The sequence below is a fragment of the Cyprinus carpio genome, chromosome A5, assembly GCF_018340385.1.
Source record: "Cyprinus carpio isolate SPL01 chromosome A5, ASM1834038v1, whole genome shotgun sequence".
Lineage (NCBI taxonomy): Eukaryota > Metazoa > Chordata > Actinopteri > Cypriniformes > Cyprinidae > Cyprinus > Cyprinus carpio.
This window is the reverse complement of record NC_056576.1, coordinates 14,092,817-14,110,868: the sequence shown is the minus strand read 5'-3', so window position 1 is coordinate 14,110,868 and position 18,052 is coordinate 14,092,817. Positions and strand designations below refer to the sequence as shown.

Genomic DNA, 18,052 nt, shown 5'->3' with positions numbered 1-18,052 from the left:
ATCCATCACAAATTTCAGATAATGTGCAAGGCTACAATCCTTTATCTTTTAATCTATAGTGACTGAGAAAATGTCTTAATAGCCCCAAACAGTACAAACAGGCTGTTTTGTTTATTTACACATCACATTCAGTTACATTTTTGAAATGGCTCAAAATATTTGCGAACAAGTGCTTGATATAAAAACCATAAAAGTACATAAATACAAGACTATTTACAGTATTTATGTTGGTTTTAATTCCTCTCTGTAGCTGTGAGCTAGCAGCCCTCCTCTGAACTTCACCACTTGCCCCTCTTGCTCCAGTCTTTAGGAGTGAAATGCAAGCATTTGGGATCAATGCGGAGGTGGCGTTTCTGCATGGCACGCTCGTGACCTTCCACTATGTCCTCAGACAAGGTGAGGATATACTGACCCTGCAATGGAGAAGAGCAAAACTAATCTGAAATTGCAAAGAATATAACTAATGTTGTCTGACTTTCAACCCCAAAATAATTCCGTTTGAGAGCTTAAATAAAAAAAAAAGTGCATTCTTTCAATGAAAGTGTTTTTTTTTTTACCTTATAATAATTGATGAGGTTGAGGTATTGAAGAGTTGATATCACATCCTCTTTCTTGACACTTGTGATCTCACTAATTTCACTAAAAACAACAAAGGGAAGAACGCTGCTAGAAAACTGTGCTTACAAAGTATTTCCTTAGTACAATACAAACAGTGGGCACATACTTGATGGTGATCTGTGGCCGCTCTCCATTCTCTGATTTGAGGTCCATGAGTATCTCCAGAATGGTCTGGGACCAGTATGAACGGTAGGAGAGCAGGCCCAAATCAGACAGAGGTTTCTCTGGGGTGCCTGTCTTTCCTTCCACCTTTGAGAGCTCATAACCTTGGAGACAAGATGTGACATGAAACAAGGCCCACAACATTCAGGGCTTATTATATTAAATAGCACTGTGGCATAAATTATTAACTGCAAATTGAGAACTGTAAAACTACTCACTGAACTCAATTAGTAATTTGCCATAGCCTCTTCTCTGATAAGGTGGTAAGGTCAGGATACAGGCCACATTATAGTCTTCTGTTGATTCCTTCTCCTTTAATGGAAGAGAAAAAAAGACATTTAATATTGTGGCCTCAAAGACTATTTGGACACTTTATATTAGAGAATATCAAACCAAGAAGTGTTCATTTTTAGGAAATATAGTACATGCAAATGTTTGAAGGATTAAAAAGCATAAAACAACAGATGCCAGCAGATAAAGAATATACCTTTGAGAAGTAGCCCACTATATGGAAACCCTTAGAGTCATACTCCGTCATAACATAGAAGAGGAAAGGGTCTGTGTCGTAGTAAAGGGTCTTATGGTCCAGGAAGCATTTGGCCAATAAACACAAATTTTGGGAATATGCCTGTGCAGTGAAAGAGCAACAAATATTTAAAAGACCATCAAGAGACAACAAAGATGTATAGTACATGCAACAACAGGTGCACTGAATCCTATTAGTGTAAGTAAAACAAAAAAAGTATCCAAACAGCAACATTTAAATATTCTTTATTAAGTTTAGCCACTTGAGTTATTTGTGTCAAATCACTAATCCAAACTCTAATTTTTTCATCTGCCTCTTATTACAAACCTTGTTTTTTCTTCCATCTATTTCGAAAAAGGAGATGGTTCCTTTGCGGTAGATCTCATTTCCTGGTGGATGCCGAAGGTTGCATTTCGTCTTTATAAGTTACAGAAGAAGTAATAATTGTATTAAATGTAATACCAATTATACACAAAATATGTGTAACTATAACATGTATTTAAGGATGTAGTCACATTTACCATTGTGAAATTTTAATAGGAATCCATGCAATCAAGAGTTCTGCATGAGGTTGAAAATGTTCCCCAAGCAGATTTTGTTGGTGTTCAAGTTGGTCATACAAATTTGCTGCGTGGACCAACAGAAAGCTGCTTGGTTTAAATGTGACTTCAGTGTGTGATGTGCCTCATGCATAGCTTCACTACTGACAATGCCTGTGAAATGTTGCTTATGTGACCACACCTTAAGCCTAAAGTCTTCATACTAGTCTTACCAGGTGTCTTTGAAGACATTTGAGACTCTTGAGGTATTTGAGACAGAATTCACAGAGGTAGAGAATGAGCAGAGAGGTGAGCTCCTGTGGGTATGGAGAGAAGTACCAAGGCTTCAGTCTGTGCCGGCCCAGCTCAATACAGTCTATGTTCTTCATTCGTGTCACAATGTCATCATGACTGCGGTCTGACACCAAACTACCAGTCATGCGTGGGGCAGAAGGGATTCCATCTGAACTGTCCTGAGAGTCCTGGGATAAGAGAGTAGAGTCAGCGAGAATAATATGAAACATCAAAACATGAGAATGTCCTTCATATTTAAAACAAGGTTTTGGGTTTCATGTAAACGTGTTTTTTTTTATGGCAGGTTTACCTGATTTCTTTCCAAAAATATATATGTATTCAGTGCAATGGACTCTATTATTTCATTTACAGAATCCTATCTAGAACCTGATTCTTTAACAGCCCTAAGCCTCCATTCTGACAAGACACTCAAACTAAAGCAAAAGCAATGGGAAATAAAGGAGCCGGACCTCTCCTGGCAGCAAATAGATGGTGGAGCAGCGAGGGCTGTTATTCTGGAACATCTTTACCATCTAGAAAAACACAAGGGGTTGCAAAGCTTTGGGAAATTTGAATGGAGGAAGGTAAGTCATAGTAGAGCAGAAAGCAAAATTTAATTGGAAAACATCTGGTTTTTTGGTTGGAACACAAAACAGACTCTGCTCTCACTAATAGTCAGTGTTGGTTCCTAATAGAACTGTTTGCATAGCACAGAACTTGTATAACACAATATTTCACCTATAAAGCCATAGTACTATAGTTAAATAATAGTATAGCAAAGTACCTCTATGAGATAAAAAGAACAGAAGTGCCCTAAAATGCCACAATCCTAATTTTAATAGATGCTGAACATCTTACAGGACCATTGTCATGATATATTCATGACATGTTGATTTTGAGAATAAGCATTTTTATCTGCAGGACATACCTCGTCTGTCCCTCCACAACTTTTTCTTTTTCTCCCAGGCTGAGGAGGAATAAGATGACGCTGGATGGAGGTTGTGCCATTCTTCCAGGAGGAAGAAGCAAAGCAAATAAAGAAAGATTTGATTTTTAAAATTATATTTTAAAAAATACTATATATTTAACAATTAAGAATTCAAACACAGTCATTTCTTACTGTAGTGAGAGAGGCGAGTGGTTCATGCTCATCTCTGGATTTAATGCTGAAAGAGGAATCTCTCATTGCTGGATAGACAGAGGCCTGACTCGCCTCCGCAGAACTAGGAAGTGAAGGCACTGGAGTCACTGCGGTCACTTGTGTTGCCAAAGAGACTGACTCTGCTTTCCTTTTCTGTAAGATCAATCAGAAACAGGATAGCTAAATGATTTGCAAAATGAATAGACTTGATTTAGGAGCAACAAAACATATTTTTTTTAGTTTCCTGTGCAATAAATACTAAAAATATATCTAGTATTTTAGATGTACATTATGACTTGGCATCTTTCAAAGATTTAATCTTATGTAAGTCCTTTAACAATGCTATAATTATTTTGCAATAAATATCTTTAATTTGAACATCACATAAAAGGTTCTAAATGCTATCTGCAGTTTAAATCGAGACGAGGCAAAAACTGCATCCCTCACACTGTTTAAAAAGAGTATAATGAGCTTATTCAAATTAGTCTTTAATTCAGCCCATTCATCATAAACACTTGCTGTGCAGATTGATTGGCAAAAAAGAATGGGCAGGGATCATCTGTACCGGTGTGGGGAGGGTTTTGCCTCTTGAAGTAGCTGAAGCAGTCTGAACATGATGCAAATTTGAAAACAGCTGCATATGATATTCTGTATATCTCTGCCACTGAAGTGGGGGAATGCCGTTTCTACGTCTAGAGGCACAGCAGGGTTGAAGAGTGGATTCTCTTACCACGTCTCTCTCCGGGGAGCTCGGCCGAGACCCAGGCAGGCCATCCTTCATGGGAGTCTTTGCCTCCTTCTTGGGAAATTGGAGCTTCTTAATATCCAGCCGGTCTGGAGTAACCCACTCGTCCAGACGCTTATTGACTTCCAACAAACAAAAAGTTTAGTAAAAGATTTTTTTTTCTTTAAAGGCTGAATAAAGGAACTCATGTAATGAAGTAAGTGACTAAAGTATTTACCAAAGACCAAAGCTAATGATTAATACTCACAGTCAATATAGTGGACATAGTAAAGCTTTTTCCCAAGGATGTCTTTGACACTGAGAATTTCAGCCAAAGCTATGAAGGAACAAAATTATGAATCACTTTTGGTCAAGCAAACAGTTAAATCCTTAAATATCTACATATAGAGAGAGAGAGATCTTTGTACTGCTATTCACATGTAGCTACTTTTGTTCACATGAGCGCTGTGTAAAGCAGAGAAGCTGCTAGTGTTATGTGTACATTCTATGCGCAGCTGTCAGGCGGATACTTACGCCATTCGTCTTCATTTACTTGATTTTTTCGCAGCACGGGAAGTCGACAGCCCTCGGTGATCTCAACCTATGAGGACATAACGCCATTATAAATGACATCGAACAACAAAGACAGAACAAATGTTATTTAAATAGATACTAAGACTACATAGGAACTAACTGTTTGTTTACTTACCGAGTGATCCGCCATCTTTTTTTTTTTAATATCAGGCGCACACAAAAGTGCGTCACAGAACACGAGTCGCGTTGATTTTGCATGGAGTGACGCGCTTACTGATCTATTATTAATCAAAATTATTTTAGCGGTATGGCTATCTTTTTTCCCATTAGTATTAATGTAGTAATATAGTAATTCATATAGTAATTTAAATGTTTGTTTTTCGATTTACATGTAGAACAGTGTAGAAAAAGTGTAAGGAGCAAATACTAAATACAGTGAGGCTAACTACGATGAAATGTGCTGATTAATTGAGTTAGACATTTAGATGAAAGATTTATAAAGACGAATAGTTTTTATATGTTTCGTTGTGGCATTTGCTGTCCATTGTCCAGTTTGAAAGATTGAAAAGTAAGTAAATTATGTCAAATTAAAAATAATAATAATAAAAATCAGGTATTTAGTTTAGTTACTACAGAATGTGCATCTCTTACAAATAGTTTGGATGCATCAAGTTCATGTAAGAGCCAAGAAAGTGAAGACTAAATGCACAGTGAGCAGAGTACCCTTTAACTACAAGAACACAATACTTATGAAAATTATTGTTAAAAATAGTTGAGGGTAAAATACTAAAAAAGAGTGTTGTCTAACTATTTTGCTGAAATTATTTTATTTATTTTTTCTTGTTCATCTCTTCTGTTCTTTTTACAGCTCTAAGTAACTTAAATGGGGATTATCCTGCTGGAAATCACTAGTACTAATATTAAAGATTGCTTAAACATCACCACTGTTTTTGTCCAACTGTAATTATACAATTACTAAAATTATTTCTAGAATACAACTACATCCTCTACATTCCTTATGGGGGCTATAGCTCTGATATACACCATTAGATGAAAGTCTTTATAAAAAACGAATAGTTTTTATATGTTTCGTTGTGGCATTTGCTGTCCAATGTCCAGTTTGAAAGATTGAAAAGTAAGTAAATTATGTAATATTAAAAATAATAATAATAAAAATCAGGTATTCTATCTTTAGTTTAGTTACTACAGAATGTGCATCTCTTACAAATAGTTTGGATGCATCAAGTTCATGTAAGAGCCAAGAAAGTGAAGACTAAATGCACAGTGAGCAGAGTACCCTTTAACTATAAGAACACAATACTTACGAAAATATGGTTAAAAATAGTTGAGGGTAAAATAGTAAAAAACAAAGTGTTGTCTAACAATTTTGCTGAAATTCTTTTATTTATTTTTTCTTGTTCATCTTTTCTATTTTACAGCTCTAAGTAACTTAAATGGGGATTATCCTGCTGGAAATCATTAGTACTAATATTAAAGATTCCTTAAACATCACCACTGTATTTTGTCCAACTGTAATTATACAATTACTAAAATTATTTCTAGAATACAACTATGTTCTCTACATTCCTCATGGGGGCAATAGCTTCTGATATACACCATTCTATCACCTTTTCTGTTTAGGTTTGCTCTAGAGACTTTTCAAGGAAAATTCAGATTTCCTGTCTGAGCCATAATGGAGCCCTTACGGTCGCACTCTTTCCAGTTTCACGCAAATGCACAAGAAAGGGTGAGACCTTTACATCACAAACACGTCACAAAAAAACAATGCGTCGTTTTTTAAAGAGGCGGGACGAGCTCTTTGATTGGTGCAGATTTTTCAAACCCATTGTTCCCGCCCATCGGCGCTGGCACCTGATTGGCTGTTGAGTCTTTCCTTTGTAGTCACAGTTCGCATCCGGTTCGTGCGTCGACTGAGATACAAAAAGGAGAAAGCGAAAAATCTTACCAGGAGCCGAAAGACGGAGAAATGAAATAATTTTTTAGTTATTCTTTTTACGTATTCGTTTATATGTTGTTCAAATCATGAATTTAAGCCACTGATGTTTTTATAATAGTATTCGCAGAGCAATTTTAAATAGTTGGATCCATTTTATTTATCGGGATTAAGTGCAGTTTTAATTAGGATTGAATGTACTCAGGTCTCGCTTTAGCGCATGTGTTAAAGATCGTCTGCGCGTAAGTGTGTTTATATTTTATCGGTAGCGGTAACTGTGTGTTTGTGGGGTTGGTGATGGCCACATCGGCCCTGTACGCCTGCACCAAGTGTAACCAGCGGTTCCCGTTTGAGGAGTTGTCGCAGGGCCAGCAGCTCTGCAAGGTGAGAGAGCACATGCACGTGCTGTTTACATGGGCTTAAAGAGTCTGGGGTGAACGTATGTGTTCTTTTTAAGTTTAGCGAGTTGTGTACGCGTTAATTGTGAACAACAGAAGCATTCAGACATTATGTTTAAGCTAATACACCACTGCTGGTGTTTTAACCCGTTTGTTTTTAAAATACAGTGCACCAGTCACACATGTAAGTGTAATAAGCTGCACTGCCCTTGTTAGATGCTATGTGCCCTGTATGTATACACCGAACACTCATCTAAGCACCATATTTGAGGAATCTTAAAGCACATATAAAGTTAATATCGTGTCACTGGTGTTTTCTTCCTCGCAGGAGTGTCGGATCGCACACCCTATAGTGAAATGCACCTACTGCAGGTCAGAGTTTCAGCAGGAGAGGTACGACAGATACACACCCAGGGATGGGAAAATAATTCTTCGCCCACCAGCCACATTGGCTTGTGAAACATATTTGTGCCTAATGGAAATCTTTTCTTTTTCTCAGCAAAACCAACACTATCTGTAAGAAATGTGCACAGAATGTTAAACTTTTCGGGACGGTGAGTTCACGTGACAGTATGTACCTTCAAATAACTGGAAATCCTATGGGTGTGTGTGCAAACGCATGTCTTTTTGTCATTTTTTTTTGTCAGCCGAAGCCATGTCAGTACTGTAACATTATTGCTGCATTCATTGGGACCAAATGTCAGCGCTGCACCAACTCTGAGAAGAAGTACGGCCCTCCACAGACCTGCGAACAGTGCAAGCAGCAGTGTGCCTTCGACAGGAAGGACGAGGGAAGGAGAAAGGTGACCAATCACTCATGCACGCTCCTATTCAGTCTTATTGCTCATCCACACACTCTGGCTGTGTTCTCTCACACTGTATGTGTGGGATGTGATTGACTCCACTCTCTGACAGATTGGAGAGTCACTGTTTCCAGATTTCAACACATTGAAAGCAAGAGCTTATAAGAGTTCTGTTCAGCATTGAACGCTCAATCATTTCTGTCTTTAATTACTGGACAAGTTGCATACACCTGCTGTTGGTTTAGGAACAACACAGAGCTGAATCATTAAAGCCCACTCCTCCCACCAAATAACTGATCAGCCAGCTTTACTGATTTATTATCAGCAAGGTATTGCATTGTTTGTGATGCATAGTGGAAACACTTGCCATTATGTCTGTGAGGCAGTAAAAAATGTGAGATTATTATTATTATTATTATTATTATTTATTTATTTTTTTTGTAGGACAACCTATTTGAAAACATAATTCAAATGCAAATCCATTTGGCCATGCTAGTGGTGCAGAAATTCTCTTCACCTTTAAAAGATTCACACCATGTAGATGTTATGCTCACATCCTGAATTTGATTGTAGCCCACAGCTGCAGCTTTGACTTAATGCAAGCAACCAAGACAGCACTGTTTTTTTGCTTTTTTAATTTTTTTATTTAGCACTATTCTTTGTCTTGATTAAATGTTGTAATGGGAGAACTAAAAAAATGTCAGTGCTGAAAATCTGAGATGAACACTAAAAGCCCAGGTATGCCTCCCTCTCAGTTCCGTCTCGCACATAGCCACGTCCTCACAGATTTCAAATTATACTCAATGGCGTATGGACTAATGATGAAAATTGTATCACGCTGACAGTGCGTAGACCGTTGCATACTTAGGGCTTTAGCTGAACCTTTGCAGCACCCATTTGCTCACCCAAAAATTACAATTGTCACACCCTACACACCCTCAAGTTGTTCCAAACCAAAGAAGATATTTTGAAAAATGTTGGCAACCAAACAGTTGCCGGTAGCCATTGATTTCCATATACATTTTTTCCACACTATGGAAGTCAATGGCTACCGGCAACTGATTGGTTACCAACTTTCTTAAAAATATATTCTTTTGTTTTCAACAGAAGAAAGAAACTCCTACAGTTTTGGAACAACTTGAGGGTAAGTAAATAACAAAAAAAAATTGAAAAATAATTAATTCAAAACATGAAAAACTATAATATTATATAAATAATCCTAAAATAAGACTGAGCACACTTAATGCAGATGTCAATTCTATCTTTCTGCAGGTGGATGGGAAGCTCTTGTGTTGGCTCTGCACACTCTCATATCGCCGTGTTCTACAAAAAACGAAAGAGCAGCGGAAAGGCCTTGGCTCTTCCCACTCTAACTCCTCTTCCCTCAGTGAGAAAGAACATCAGAGACACCACCATCATCATCATCATCAGCACCACAGACATGGAAGTTCGCATCACAAGTAAGCATGAATGCTATAATACAGATACAAGCAACCAAAGTGCATCAGTGTCCAGTCACAAGGATACAGACTTGTTTATTGCAAATCCTTACAAAAATGCTGTCCCTTGGATGTGTGTTACAGAATAAGTGGTAATTTAAGTCCAGAGCAGGATCAGGGACTGTGGAAGCAGAGGTGAGATTTATCTTTTTTACATACACATAGTTGGCATGCTATTTATATTTGACTGTAGTTTGATATTTAGGATGACCAGTGTGTTTTGTCCATGCTGTGAGATTAAGGTGTATTGACTCTGATTCGCTTCTCTTGTGTAGCATTCAAAAGGAAACGCCAAAGAAAAAACCCAAACTAGAGACAAAGCCATCCAATGGAGACAGGTATTTACTTCTCACTGTAATTGTCTCTCTCTCTGTCTGTCTCTGTCCATCCAGACTGGCTGACACATTTGCTCCTTAAATATTAAACGCATTTCTTTTTCTTTCCCTCCAGTAGTTCAATCACTCAGTCGATGGATTCTGGAGGCACGGATAACTTCATCCTGATCAGTCAACTGAAAGAGGAAGTGATGTCATTGAAGCGCATGCTCCAGCAGAGAGACCAGACCATCCTTGAGAAAGACAGGAAGGTAACTTGTGATGTTACTTCCTGGATTTGGTGCAACATGCACATGGAATGTTCACATTTTGTCATCAGAATCATGTGATTCAAACAGTCCTCATATTTTCATAAAGCACAAACTCTGAAATCAGATACTGAAAATAGTACATAGATGTTGATGGATGCATAAATGTGTTTATTAACACATTAATAGACTTGTCTCTCTGAGCTCCATTCCGTTGTCTGGTCAGCCGCTCACTTCACAGTCCATTTCCTGCCGGATGTGATAATTATGCTCAAATGCTTGAGCTGTTACTAGACGTCCATAAGTAAAGATATAAAGATTTCATTGATGTGGATTTTGCTTTGCATTTGTGACAATTGTCTTTTGACAACTTTGGAAAAATGACTTCTAATCTAGAATATTTTGAAAAGAACATTTCATAACTTTGTTTACTGTTTCAGCTGACGGAGCTGAAGGCAGACTTTCAGTATCAGGAGTCAAATATGCGGGTGAAGATGAACAACATGGAGAAAGCGCACAAAGAGGCCATGGAACAGCAACAGGTCACTTACACAATACACTCTTCATCACACGAAATAATTCATCATAATTCAAGTGGTAATAAGAACAAGTCAACAATATTTTTTAATACTGTGGGAAGTGTCTGTTAGTGTTTTGATGAGCACTTTGAGAAATCACCGTTCTTAAGTTTTGAAAGAAGTCTCTTATGCTCACCAACACTACATTGTTCAAAATACAGTAAATCATTAATATTGTGAAATATTACTATTTTAGATAACGCAATTTCAATTTCATGCAATCTTGCAGTAGTAGGTATGTATTTCTTTAAAAAAAAAACCTTACTGAGTGCAAACTTTTGAACAATAGAACCTTTTTGTGCCGACGTCACAATTACGTCACAGCATTAAAACGGAATAAATGGAGGTGGCCAATACAAACCAGAATAGTGTCAGCTACATTAGGAGCTTAAAATGTCATCTTTGAGTGTCAGAATCGATGGATTAACACACACCAACTTCAAGTTCAACCAAAAATCAAAATGCTGCAACTGCCAGGCAAAAAACAGACAGCAGCTGTAATAAAACGAGCAGACTGGACAGAAACGACCATCAAAAACGCTCGCATTGGCAGCGCACGTTAAAGGGATAGTTCACCCAAAAATCAAAATTATGTCATTAATGACTCACCCTCATGTCGTTCCAAACCCGTGAGACCTCCGTTCATCTTCAGAACACAGTATAAGATAAAAAATTTAGTCCGAGAGCTTTCTGTCCCTCCATTGCAGAATCTTTTCCACACCAAAAAGGTAACAAAAACATCTTCAAAGTAGTCCATGTGACATCAGAGGGTACGTTAGAATTTTTTGAAGCATCGAAAATACATTTTGGTCCAAAAATATCAAAAACCGAAACGACTTTATTCAGCATTGACTTCTCTCCCTTGGTTGTTATGAGCGCGTTCACAACACTGCAGTTTAGTGATATCCGGTTCGCGAACGAATCACTCGAGTGTAACCGGATCTTCTTGAACCAGTTCACCAAATCGAACTGAATCGTTTGAAAACATTCGCGTCACAATAAGCTCCACAAATGACTTAAGCTGTTAACACAAAATAAACCAATATCCCGGAGTAATTCTTTACTCAAACAGTACACTGACTGAACTGCTGTGGAGAGAGAACTGAGATGAACACCGAGCCGAGCCAGATAACGAACGAAACATTGACTCGTTCTGAGTCAAGAACCGTTTCTGTCGGACGCGTCCGGTTCGAGAACCGAGGAGCTGATGATTACTGCGCATGTGCTGACACACAGCACGTCTGAACCGAACTGGTTCTTTTGGTGATTGATTCTGAACTGATTCTGTGCAGTTAAGCGCGGGTAAACCGAAGGCTTGAATCAAATCATCTCTCATTACGTCGAGCGCAAAAGAACTGGTTTTTCGGCAACCGGTTATATTGAATCAAACTGTCCCAAAAGAACCGGTTATGCAACCGGTTCTTGACTCGAGAAAGAGTCAATGTTTCGTTCGTTATCTGGCTGGTTCAGTCAGTGTACTGTTTGAGTAAATGAATTACTTATTGGTTTATTTGAACTAGATGCAGCCATGTTAAAAAAAGTTAACAGCTTAAGTCATTAATAATGCTTATTGTTGACGCGAACCATTTCAAAAATTCAGTTCGATGGTGAACTGGTTCAAGTTAGATCCAGTTACATCGAGTGATTCTTCGCGAAGATGTGAGGAACGCGCTCATAAAGACCCGGGAGAGAAGTCAATGCTTAAAGTCGTAAGTTTTTGAGCACCAAAATGTATTTTCGATGCTTCAAAAAATTCTAACGGACCCTCTGATGTCAGGTACTTTGAAGATGTTTTTATTACCTTTCTGGACGTGGGACAGTATACCGTACATTTCTCAATGGAGGGACAGGAAGCTCTCGGACTAAATCTAAAATATCTTATACTGTGTTCCGAAGATGAACGGAGGTCTCACGGGTTTGAAACGACATGAGGGTGACACAAAAAACACAAAATTGATTTTTGGGTGAACTATCCCTTTAAGGTTAAAAAAAAACTCTTGTCTTTTATGGATTCTGGTTTGGTTATGAGTCTTAAGATTTCTCATGCATGCTCACCTAATCAGAAATTGGGGAACAAGGTAACTAATGACTAGCGAACCATTTGTCTTCTCACTCTGTACAATTGCCATAAGTGAATAGTAGAGGGAACAGTGAAGGCCCATGTTATGTGTCAGGTGTGTTTTCAAGTAGTTTCATTTGCTTACAATTGCCACTATTAGTACATAGTTATAGGCATCTAAAGATTTATATGCCCCCAGTTTCTATGTACTATACATGCTCGGTTTCTCTGTCAGGTAGGTGTGTCACTCCTGTCACATCCTCCATCCATTGAGTGAGTGTGAACGAGTCAGCCAATCTGGTTCCTTCAGTTAAAGTTAACATTTTCAAATAACAATTGCAGTCCCAGACAGTGAGTGACATAACATATTCAGATCAAATCAAATTTTCTCCAGTCATTGTTAAAAAACAAGCAAACAAAACTTGCTAGCTAGCGTTAGTGAAGCGGTCAGGGGAATCTTTCTGGCTCCATCTAAGCTCCGCCCATAAAAGGAAAAGTCACAATCTTTACTAACTGAAAAAGGGTCTATAGTCTTCATATTTTTCACCAACTGGTTTTGTTTGTGTTTTTCTTTCAGACAAAGAACAGAGAATTGATGAAACAAGTTGCTGCACTCTCAAAAGGCAAGAAGTTTGACCGCAGCAGCAGCTCACTGCTGTTACCATAGCAATGACCTCACGCCATAACAATGACCCCTTGCCCCGTTGTGTCATTACTGTGAGGAAGCTTCACCCTCTATTGCTCACAGATTCTCTGTGTTGTGTTTTATTATTCTGACGATGTCACATATGCAAAAATGTCAAATTATTATTATAATTGTTTTATTTCCTTTGGCTATTCTCAGCGGTTTTAGTAATCACATGCATTTACAAAACGGGAATAACTGTATAGAGCCATTACAGGAGCCCTGGCTGAACCCAGCCTCAGATCTCATATGCAAAACATTTCAGAACTTCTGAAAAAAGACTGAAAGGAAGCAAAAGAGCTGCCAACAAATATGTATGGAAATGTTATGAATTGAACGTGTCAGATATGCTGAACGGTTTTTATAGATGCTAAATTCATCTTTCTCTCTCTCTCTCGCTCTCTCTCACACTCATGGAAAGACTGTATCACTGCATGTCTTACTGCCTGGTCAAGTGTGTGGTTTTGTATATTAACTGATTTCTCTGTTTTGTTTGGCTTTGTATTAGTGATAATCCAGAGGTGAATTTCGCAGGCCTGTATGAGACACTGCTGTTTTAGTGAGTGAGGGCTCTCTTACGTCTCCCCACCCCACCATGCATTCTCGTATTTTTACTGTCAGACACTTTTGTACTTTTTGGTTTCTTCAACACGGACGTTTCAGGAATATTAAAGCTAGTAAAAACCTCAGTTTGTGTGTCTGTCCTCATTACTGATGGATTACAAGTGGTGGGAAGTCAGTAATGTTATTATAGTTTTGCATTTCCATTTTTTTTAATGCCATATCAAATGTACTCTTGCTTTTAGGTTTTATTTTGCAGACACATTCATTCAGTTTAGTCAACAAAATTATTATTATTATTTTTTAAATCTCTGCACTGCACTGATTGTCATAACATTACTGCAGCAATCAGAGCCTAGAGCAGGGGTAGCCAAGTTCGGTCCTAGAGCCGCTGTCTTGCAGAGTTTAGCTTCAGCCCTTGAAAGAAAAAAAAAATCACCTTATTATAGCCTTTGTAATTCTTGTTGAGGTGTGTTTGATTAGGGTTGAAGCTAAACTGCAGGACCGAACATGCTTACCCCGGCCAAGAAGGGGAGACAGCCACGTTTTTTTTTTTTCTGGTTTTGGCAAACCCCACTATCATTCTGTTCGGTAAAGTAAGACAACAAAATAAAATTATGAAGCCTGGATAAAAATGCTGATAAAATCCATGCTGATTATTCGTGATTTCTTTTTTTAATGAAAACATCGGGTCGCCTCATGGGGGCCGACATCATGCAATGACATCACATGACTAGACGAATATGATTTGTTCGTATTGGTAAGATTCCTGTTATTTACTTGTGGGATAAATTAATAACAGCTGACAGTAAAGAGCGCATTTCTACAATGGCATCTGTAACAGGAAACTTCTGCGTGAACTTTTGCATCTACGCTGCTAGGTGTCAGTGTAGGTCCAGGGCTTGCACTGGTCTGTGCAACAGGAATATAAAAGTTGTTGGTCTTCGATCCTGCATTTTCGATGCTGTTATTTAGATAATAAAACTGAAACTATATACCATGCTCATGTCAGAGGTCTCAGGGTGGGAGACCGCGGGGTATTTGATTCTCGCTTCTTCGCTGCTATGTTTGTACCGTAGCTGACACCGTATCCCCCACAAACACGTGACTTGTATGCGAGTCGCGGTGGTTGATGGGATACCAGTGAGGAGCGACGAAAGCTGGTGTAATGGCAAAGGAAATATAAAAACTCGCCTTATTTATGTAGTTTTTTGGTATTAGTACTTTGAATTTGTGGCTTCGTTGATTCATTTGGAAGTATACGGTTGGATTTTTATCGTCCTGCTGCAGGTGAGTGTAAAATAATGTAACACAAGCAACGTAAAGCCAGCATGTTTTCTTCGAAAACATAATATAATACGAAGTTAACATTATTGGAATTAAAAATACATTACACTTACACGTGCCCGGTCACATTCTTTGAACACAGACAATATTCCCATCTTGGTTTTAGAGACTGAATAATTAAAAGGTCTGGAAATGCGTGAAATTGGCTTTTAAGAATGACTTCTGAAGAATCAAATATTTACCTCGTAACAGAAATAATGTGATCTACGTTATTCGTTTTAAAAGGACATATCAATGCATTGTCACAATTGATAAATTTAGGATTACAAACATTATCTTTAATTTCCACATAAACATCCTAATGCCAAAAGGAAGATTAACAAAGACATTCAATAAACAATCAGATAGCATTCTACTTTTTTTTTATTGTTACAAAATGAACAACAGTGCTTTATGTCCAAATGCAGTTGTGGAGTATTACAGCTGTGACTGAAAACACATGTCATGTATTTCTGTGAAATCTCTGTAACAGGTATAACACCGCTAAATCTTGTCACTTGTCTCAGGTAACCGAAGATGACCACAGCAGCGAGGCCAACATTTGAGCCTGCAAGAGGAGGAAGGGGGAAAGGAGAGGGTGATCTGAGTGCTTTGTCTAAACAGTACTCCAGCAGAGACCTGCCAGGACACACCAAGATCAAATACAGGTGAAGTTGCTGTTTCTTTACAAAAAATTCCTTGGCAAAATAATCAATTATTAGGGCAGAATTTGTATGATACCTGTGGACTCAAATTTGAACATTTGCTGACAAGTTGCTTCCCTCTGGCCATCCAAGATTTAAAAGATCTTGAAACAGATTTGGAGAAATTTAGCTTAACATCACTTGCTTAACATCTAATGGATCCTCTGCAGTGAGTGGGAGTCCAAAACAGCGCATACATTGAACTCTCATTCTGACGGCACCCATTCACTGCAGAGGATGCATTGGTGAGCAAGTGATGTAATGCTAAATTTCTCCAAATCTTTTCCGATGTAGAAACAAACCCATCTACATCTTGGATAGCTTGAGGGCGCGTTATTTTTCAGCTAATTTCCATTTTTGGATGAACCATTCCTTTAAAATATAAAGGTCTGATTGTGTGACAGAGAAAGTGTTAAACTCATCTTGATATTTGGGTGTGTGCCTGCAGACAGCCCACTCAGGATGCTCCAGAAGAGGTGAGAGCTCGTGATTTCAGACGCGAGCTGGAGGAGAGAGAGAGAGTTGCTGTTAAGAGCAGAGACAGAGGAGCACGAGGTGAGGAGGCATGTTTTATGTGACTATTTTTTGGCTTTGTCTAAATGTTCATTGACAGTGGTCTTGTTTCTTTTAGAGCACACAACTTCCTCGTCTTCTTCATCTTCGTCCTCCTCCAAACGGCCACGTTTGGATCAGATTCCTGCTGCCAACCTGGATGCTGATGATCCTCTCACTGATGTACATACACGTTCTGATAGATACTTAGGCATGCAGGTTGATTTTGACACCAGTTTGAAGAACGTGTCTGCGTATGTTTTAGGATGACGATGACTCTGACTCCGGCTCTGACAGTGATGATGACACTGCCGCCCTGCTGGCTGAACTGGAGAAGATCAAAAAGGAGCGAGCTGAGGAGCTGGAGAAAAAGGTGAACCTCACTGACCATTTATCACCGATTTTGGTCACTATCACAAAATAAAGCCTTTCAGGATGATCCTGGTTAACTTTTCAGGGTTTATTTTATGATTATGACCAGACTGACTGCATTTGCGTAAGTCATCGCATTTTTATTTTTTTTGGTCTGTGTGTAATTAAGGAAAGGGAACAGAAAGCAGAGGAGGAGAGGATACGTATGGAGAACATTCTGAGCGGAAATCCACTGCTCAATCTGGCGGGCCAGCAGCAGCAGCAGCAGCAGCAACAACAGCAAAAAACACAGAGCCAGAATGCATTCAGTGTGAAGAGAAGGTAATTTAATGGTGGTAAAAAATAAGTAAAACAAGATTATTTGGTTTTTGTCTTCTCGAATAAGTTACCTTCAGTTACAGTAGTTAAAGAATTAAACCAAAAGCAAAGTAAAAAAAAAAACCTCTGGCCATTAATGTGCTTTAATGCAAGATGATGGAAACGCAGTTTAAATGTAATGTCACATAATGTGATATTTATCATAATATATTGACAATAATAAAAGTGTACTGTTAGAAATAATAGTACATTGTTCTAGATAGGTATAGTATGAAATGCAATGGCTGACAAAATAATTTTTTAAACATCTTTTTGCTTTGTTTGCTATTTCTATAGCGCTTATATATTATGTACTCTGAGACCAACAATATAAACATCTCAAAATTTCCTTTTGGTCCAAAAGATTCTTATAATTCAATAGTAGCAGTAATAATAACAATATTTGTTTTTCTTTCTCCCTGAATGGAAGTGAAAAAATGGCTTTGTCTATGAATTGCAAATTCTTTAAAACACAGAGAGCTGAATAATATACTATTGACAGCACTTAAACACATTCTTAAATTTTGTTTTTGGCAGGTGGGATGATGATGTCGTGTTTAAAAACTGCGCTAAAGGAGTGGATGAATCTCGGAAAGAGAAACGCTTCATTAATGACACCCTGCGCTCTGAATTCCACAAGAAATTCATGGAGAAATATGTTAAATAATTGTCGTTATAGAACTGTATTTCAGCAGTTTGTATTAACATTTTTTTTTTTTTTTTTTTAGTAAACATCATATGTGCTTATTTTTTCTTTTTAATCTTTATGTGCTATCCTTCGGTAGTTGGTCTGTGAAATAAGTGTACCAATAAAAAGAATGGAAAAATAGAATGCTTATTCTCTTCTCTTTCTACCATACGTGAACCAGTTGTCTTAGAAGTCATGCTTTATAACATTCACTTGTGCCTCACTTATCCTATGACTTTGTGTCTGTTATCTTTATCTTCTTGTTTTTATTTTTAGTCAGAATGGCCAGTTACCTTGTTTGTCCGGATTAAATTCATAAAATTAATAATGCTTAACATGATCAGATGGCTTAGGTCAGGTCATACTTATTTTCTTTTCTTTTTTTTCTTTTTTCT

At 38.0% G+C, this 18,052-nt stretch overlaps 3 protein-coding genes across 6 annotated transcripts; 2 read left to right on the top strand and 1 right to left on the bottom strand.

Moving 5' to 3' along the window:
- Window positions 1-87: 87 nt before the first annotated feature.
- Window positions 88-4,780, bottom strand: LOC109090034 (histone acetyltransferase KAT5-like). Of its 2 annotated transcripts, XM_019103895.2 has the most exons (14): window positions 4,714-4,780; window positions 4,539-4,605; window positions 4,273-4,341; window positions 4,011-4,147; window positions 3,260-3,433; window positions 3,068-3,148; window positions 2,610-2,672; window positions 2,079-2,327; window positions 1,634-1,723; window positions 1,268-1,408; window positions 999-1,092; window positions 725-884; window positions 558-639; window positions 88-413 (listed from the first exon to the last, which is right to left on the bottom strand). In XM_019103895.2, exons 1-14 carry the CDS (start codon window positions 4,726-4,728, stop codon window positions 279-281), a joined length of 1,557 nt encoding a protein of 518 aa, XP_018959440.2. In that variant the 5' UTR covers window positions 4,729-4,780; the 3' UTR covers window positions 88-278. The 2 variants fall into 2 exon arrangements, with proteins under 2 accessions (XP_018959440.2, XP_042610141.1); XM_042754207.1 differs by lacking the exon at window positions 2,610-2,672 and having other exon boundaries at window positions 4,714-4,761.
- Window positions 4,781-6,444: 1,664 nt separating this feature from the next.
- LOC109090440 (protein FAM76B-like) lies at window positions 6,445-13,786 on the top strand. 3 transcript variants are annotated; one of them, XM_042754181.1, is made up of 11 exons: window positions 6,445-6,876; window positions 7,219-7,283; window positions 7,390-7,444; window positions 7,538-7,693; window positions 8,801-8,837; window positions 8,966-9,153; window positions 9,277-9,327; window positions 9,468-9,530; window positions 9,643-9,778; window positions 10,216-10,317; window positions 12,990-13,786. In XM_042754181.1, exons 3-11 carry the CDS (start codon window positions 7,425-7,427, stop codon window positions 13,077-13,079), a joined length of 843 nt encoding a protein of 280 aa, XP_042610115.1. In that variant the 5' UTR covers window positions 6,445-6,876; window positions 7,219-7,283; window positions 7,390-7,424; the 3' UTR covers window positions 13,080-13,786. The 3 variants fall into 3 exon arrangements, with proteins under 3 accessions (XP_042610115.1, XP_042610112.1, XP_042610109.1); XM_042754178.1 differs by lacking the exon at window positions 8,801-8,837 and having other exon boundaries at window positions 6,446-6,876; window positions 9,646-9,778; XM_042754175.1 differs by lacking the exon at window positions 8,801-8,837 and having other exon boundaries at window positions 6,448-6,876.
- A 955-nt stretch (window positions 13,787-14,741) lies between these two features.
- Window positions 14,742-17,801, top strand: LOC109090033 (protein CWC15 homolog). The gene is made up of 7 exons (XM_019103894.2): window positions 14,742-14,948; window positions 15,512-15,652; window positions 16,137-16,243; window positions 16,320-16,423; window positions 16,506-16,613; window positions 16,782-16,933; window positions 17,507-17,801. Exons 2-7 carry the CDS (start codon window positions 15,522-15,524, stop codon window positions 17,634-17,636), a joined length of 732 nt encoding a protein of 243 aa, XP_018959439.2. The 5' UTR covers window positions 14,742-14,948; window positions 15,512-15,521; the 3' UTR covers window positions 17,637-17,801.
- The last annotated feature ends 251 nt before the right edge of the window (window positions 17,802-18,052 follow it).

Excerpts from the sequence above, each read along its gene's own strand:
- LOC109090440 (XM_042754175.1), top strand. The coding sequence starts at position 6,790 with ATGGCCACATCGGCCCTGTACGCCTGCACCAAGTGTAACCAGCGGTTC. Across the intron at positions 7,694-8,965 it reads AGGACGAGGGAAGGAGAAAG|GTGGATGGGAAGCTCTTGTG; the intron begins GTGACCAATCAC and ends ATCTTTCTGCAG. Across the intron at positions 9,328-9,467 it reads CAGGGACTGTGGAAGCAGAG|CATTCAAAAGGAAACGCCAA; the intron begins GTGAGATTTATC and ends TCTCTTGTGTAG.
- LOC109090033 (XM_019103894.2), top strand. The coding sequence starts at position 15,522 with ATGACCACAGCAGCGAGGCCAACATTTGAGCCTGCAAGAGGAGGAAGG. Across the intron at positions 16,424-16,505 it reads CTGATGATCCTCTCACTGAT|GATGACGATGACTCTGACTC; the intron begins GTACATACACGT and ends CGTATGTTTTAG. Across the intron at positions 16,934-17,506 it reads GCATTCAGTGTGAAGAGAAG|GTGGGATGATGATGTCGTGT; the intron begins GTAATTTAATGG and ends TGTTTTTGGCAG.
- LOC109090034 (XM_019103895.2), bottom strand. Across the intron at positions 3,434-4,010 it reads GCTCCCCGGAGAGAGACGTG|AAAAGGAAAGCAGAGTCAGT; the intron begins GTAAGAGAATCC and ends TTGATCTTACAG. Across the intron at positions 1,724-2,078 it reads AATGTCTTCAAAGACACCTG|ACGAAATGCAACCTTCGGCA; the intron begins GTAAGACTAGTA and ends TAACTTATAAAG.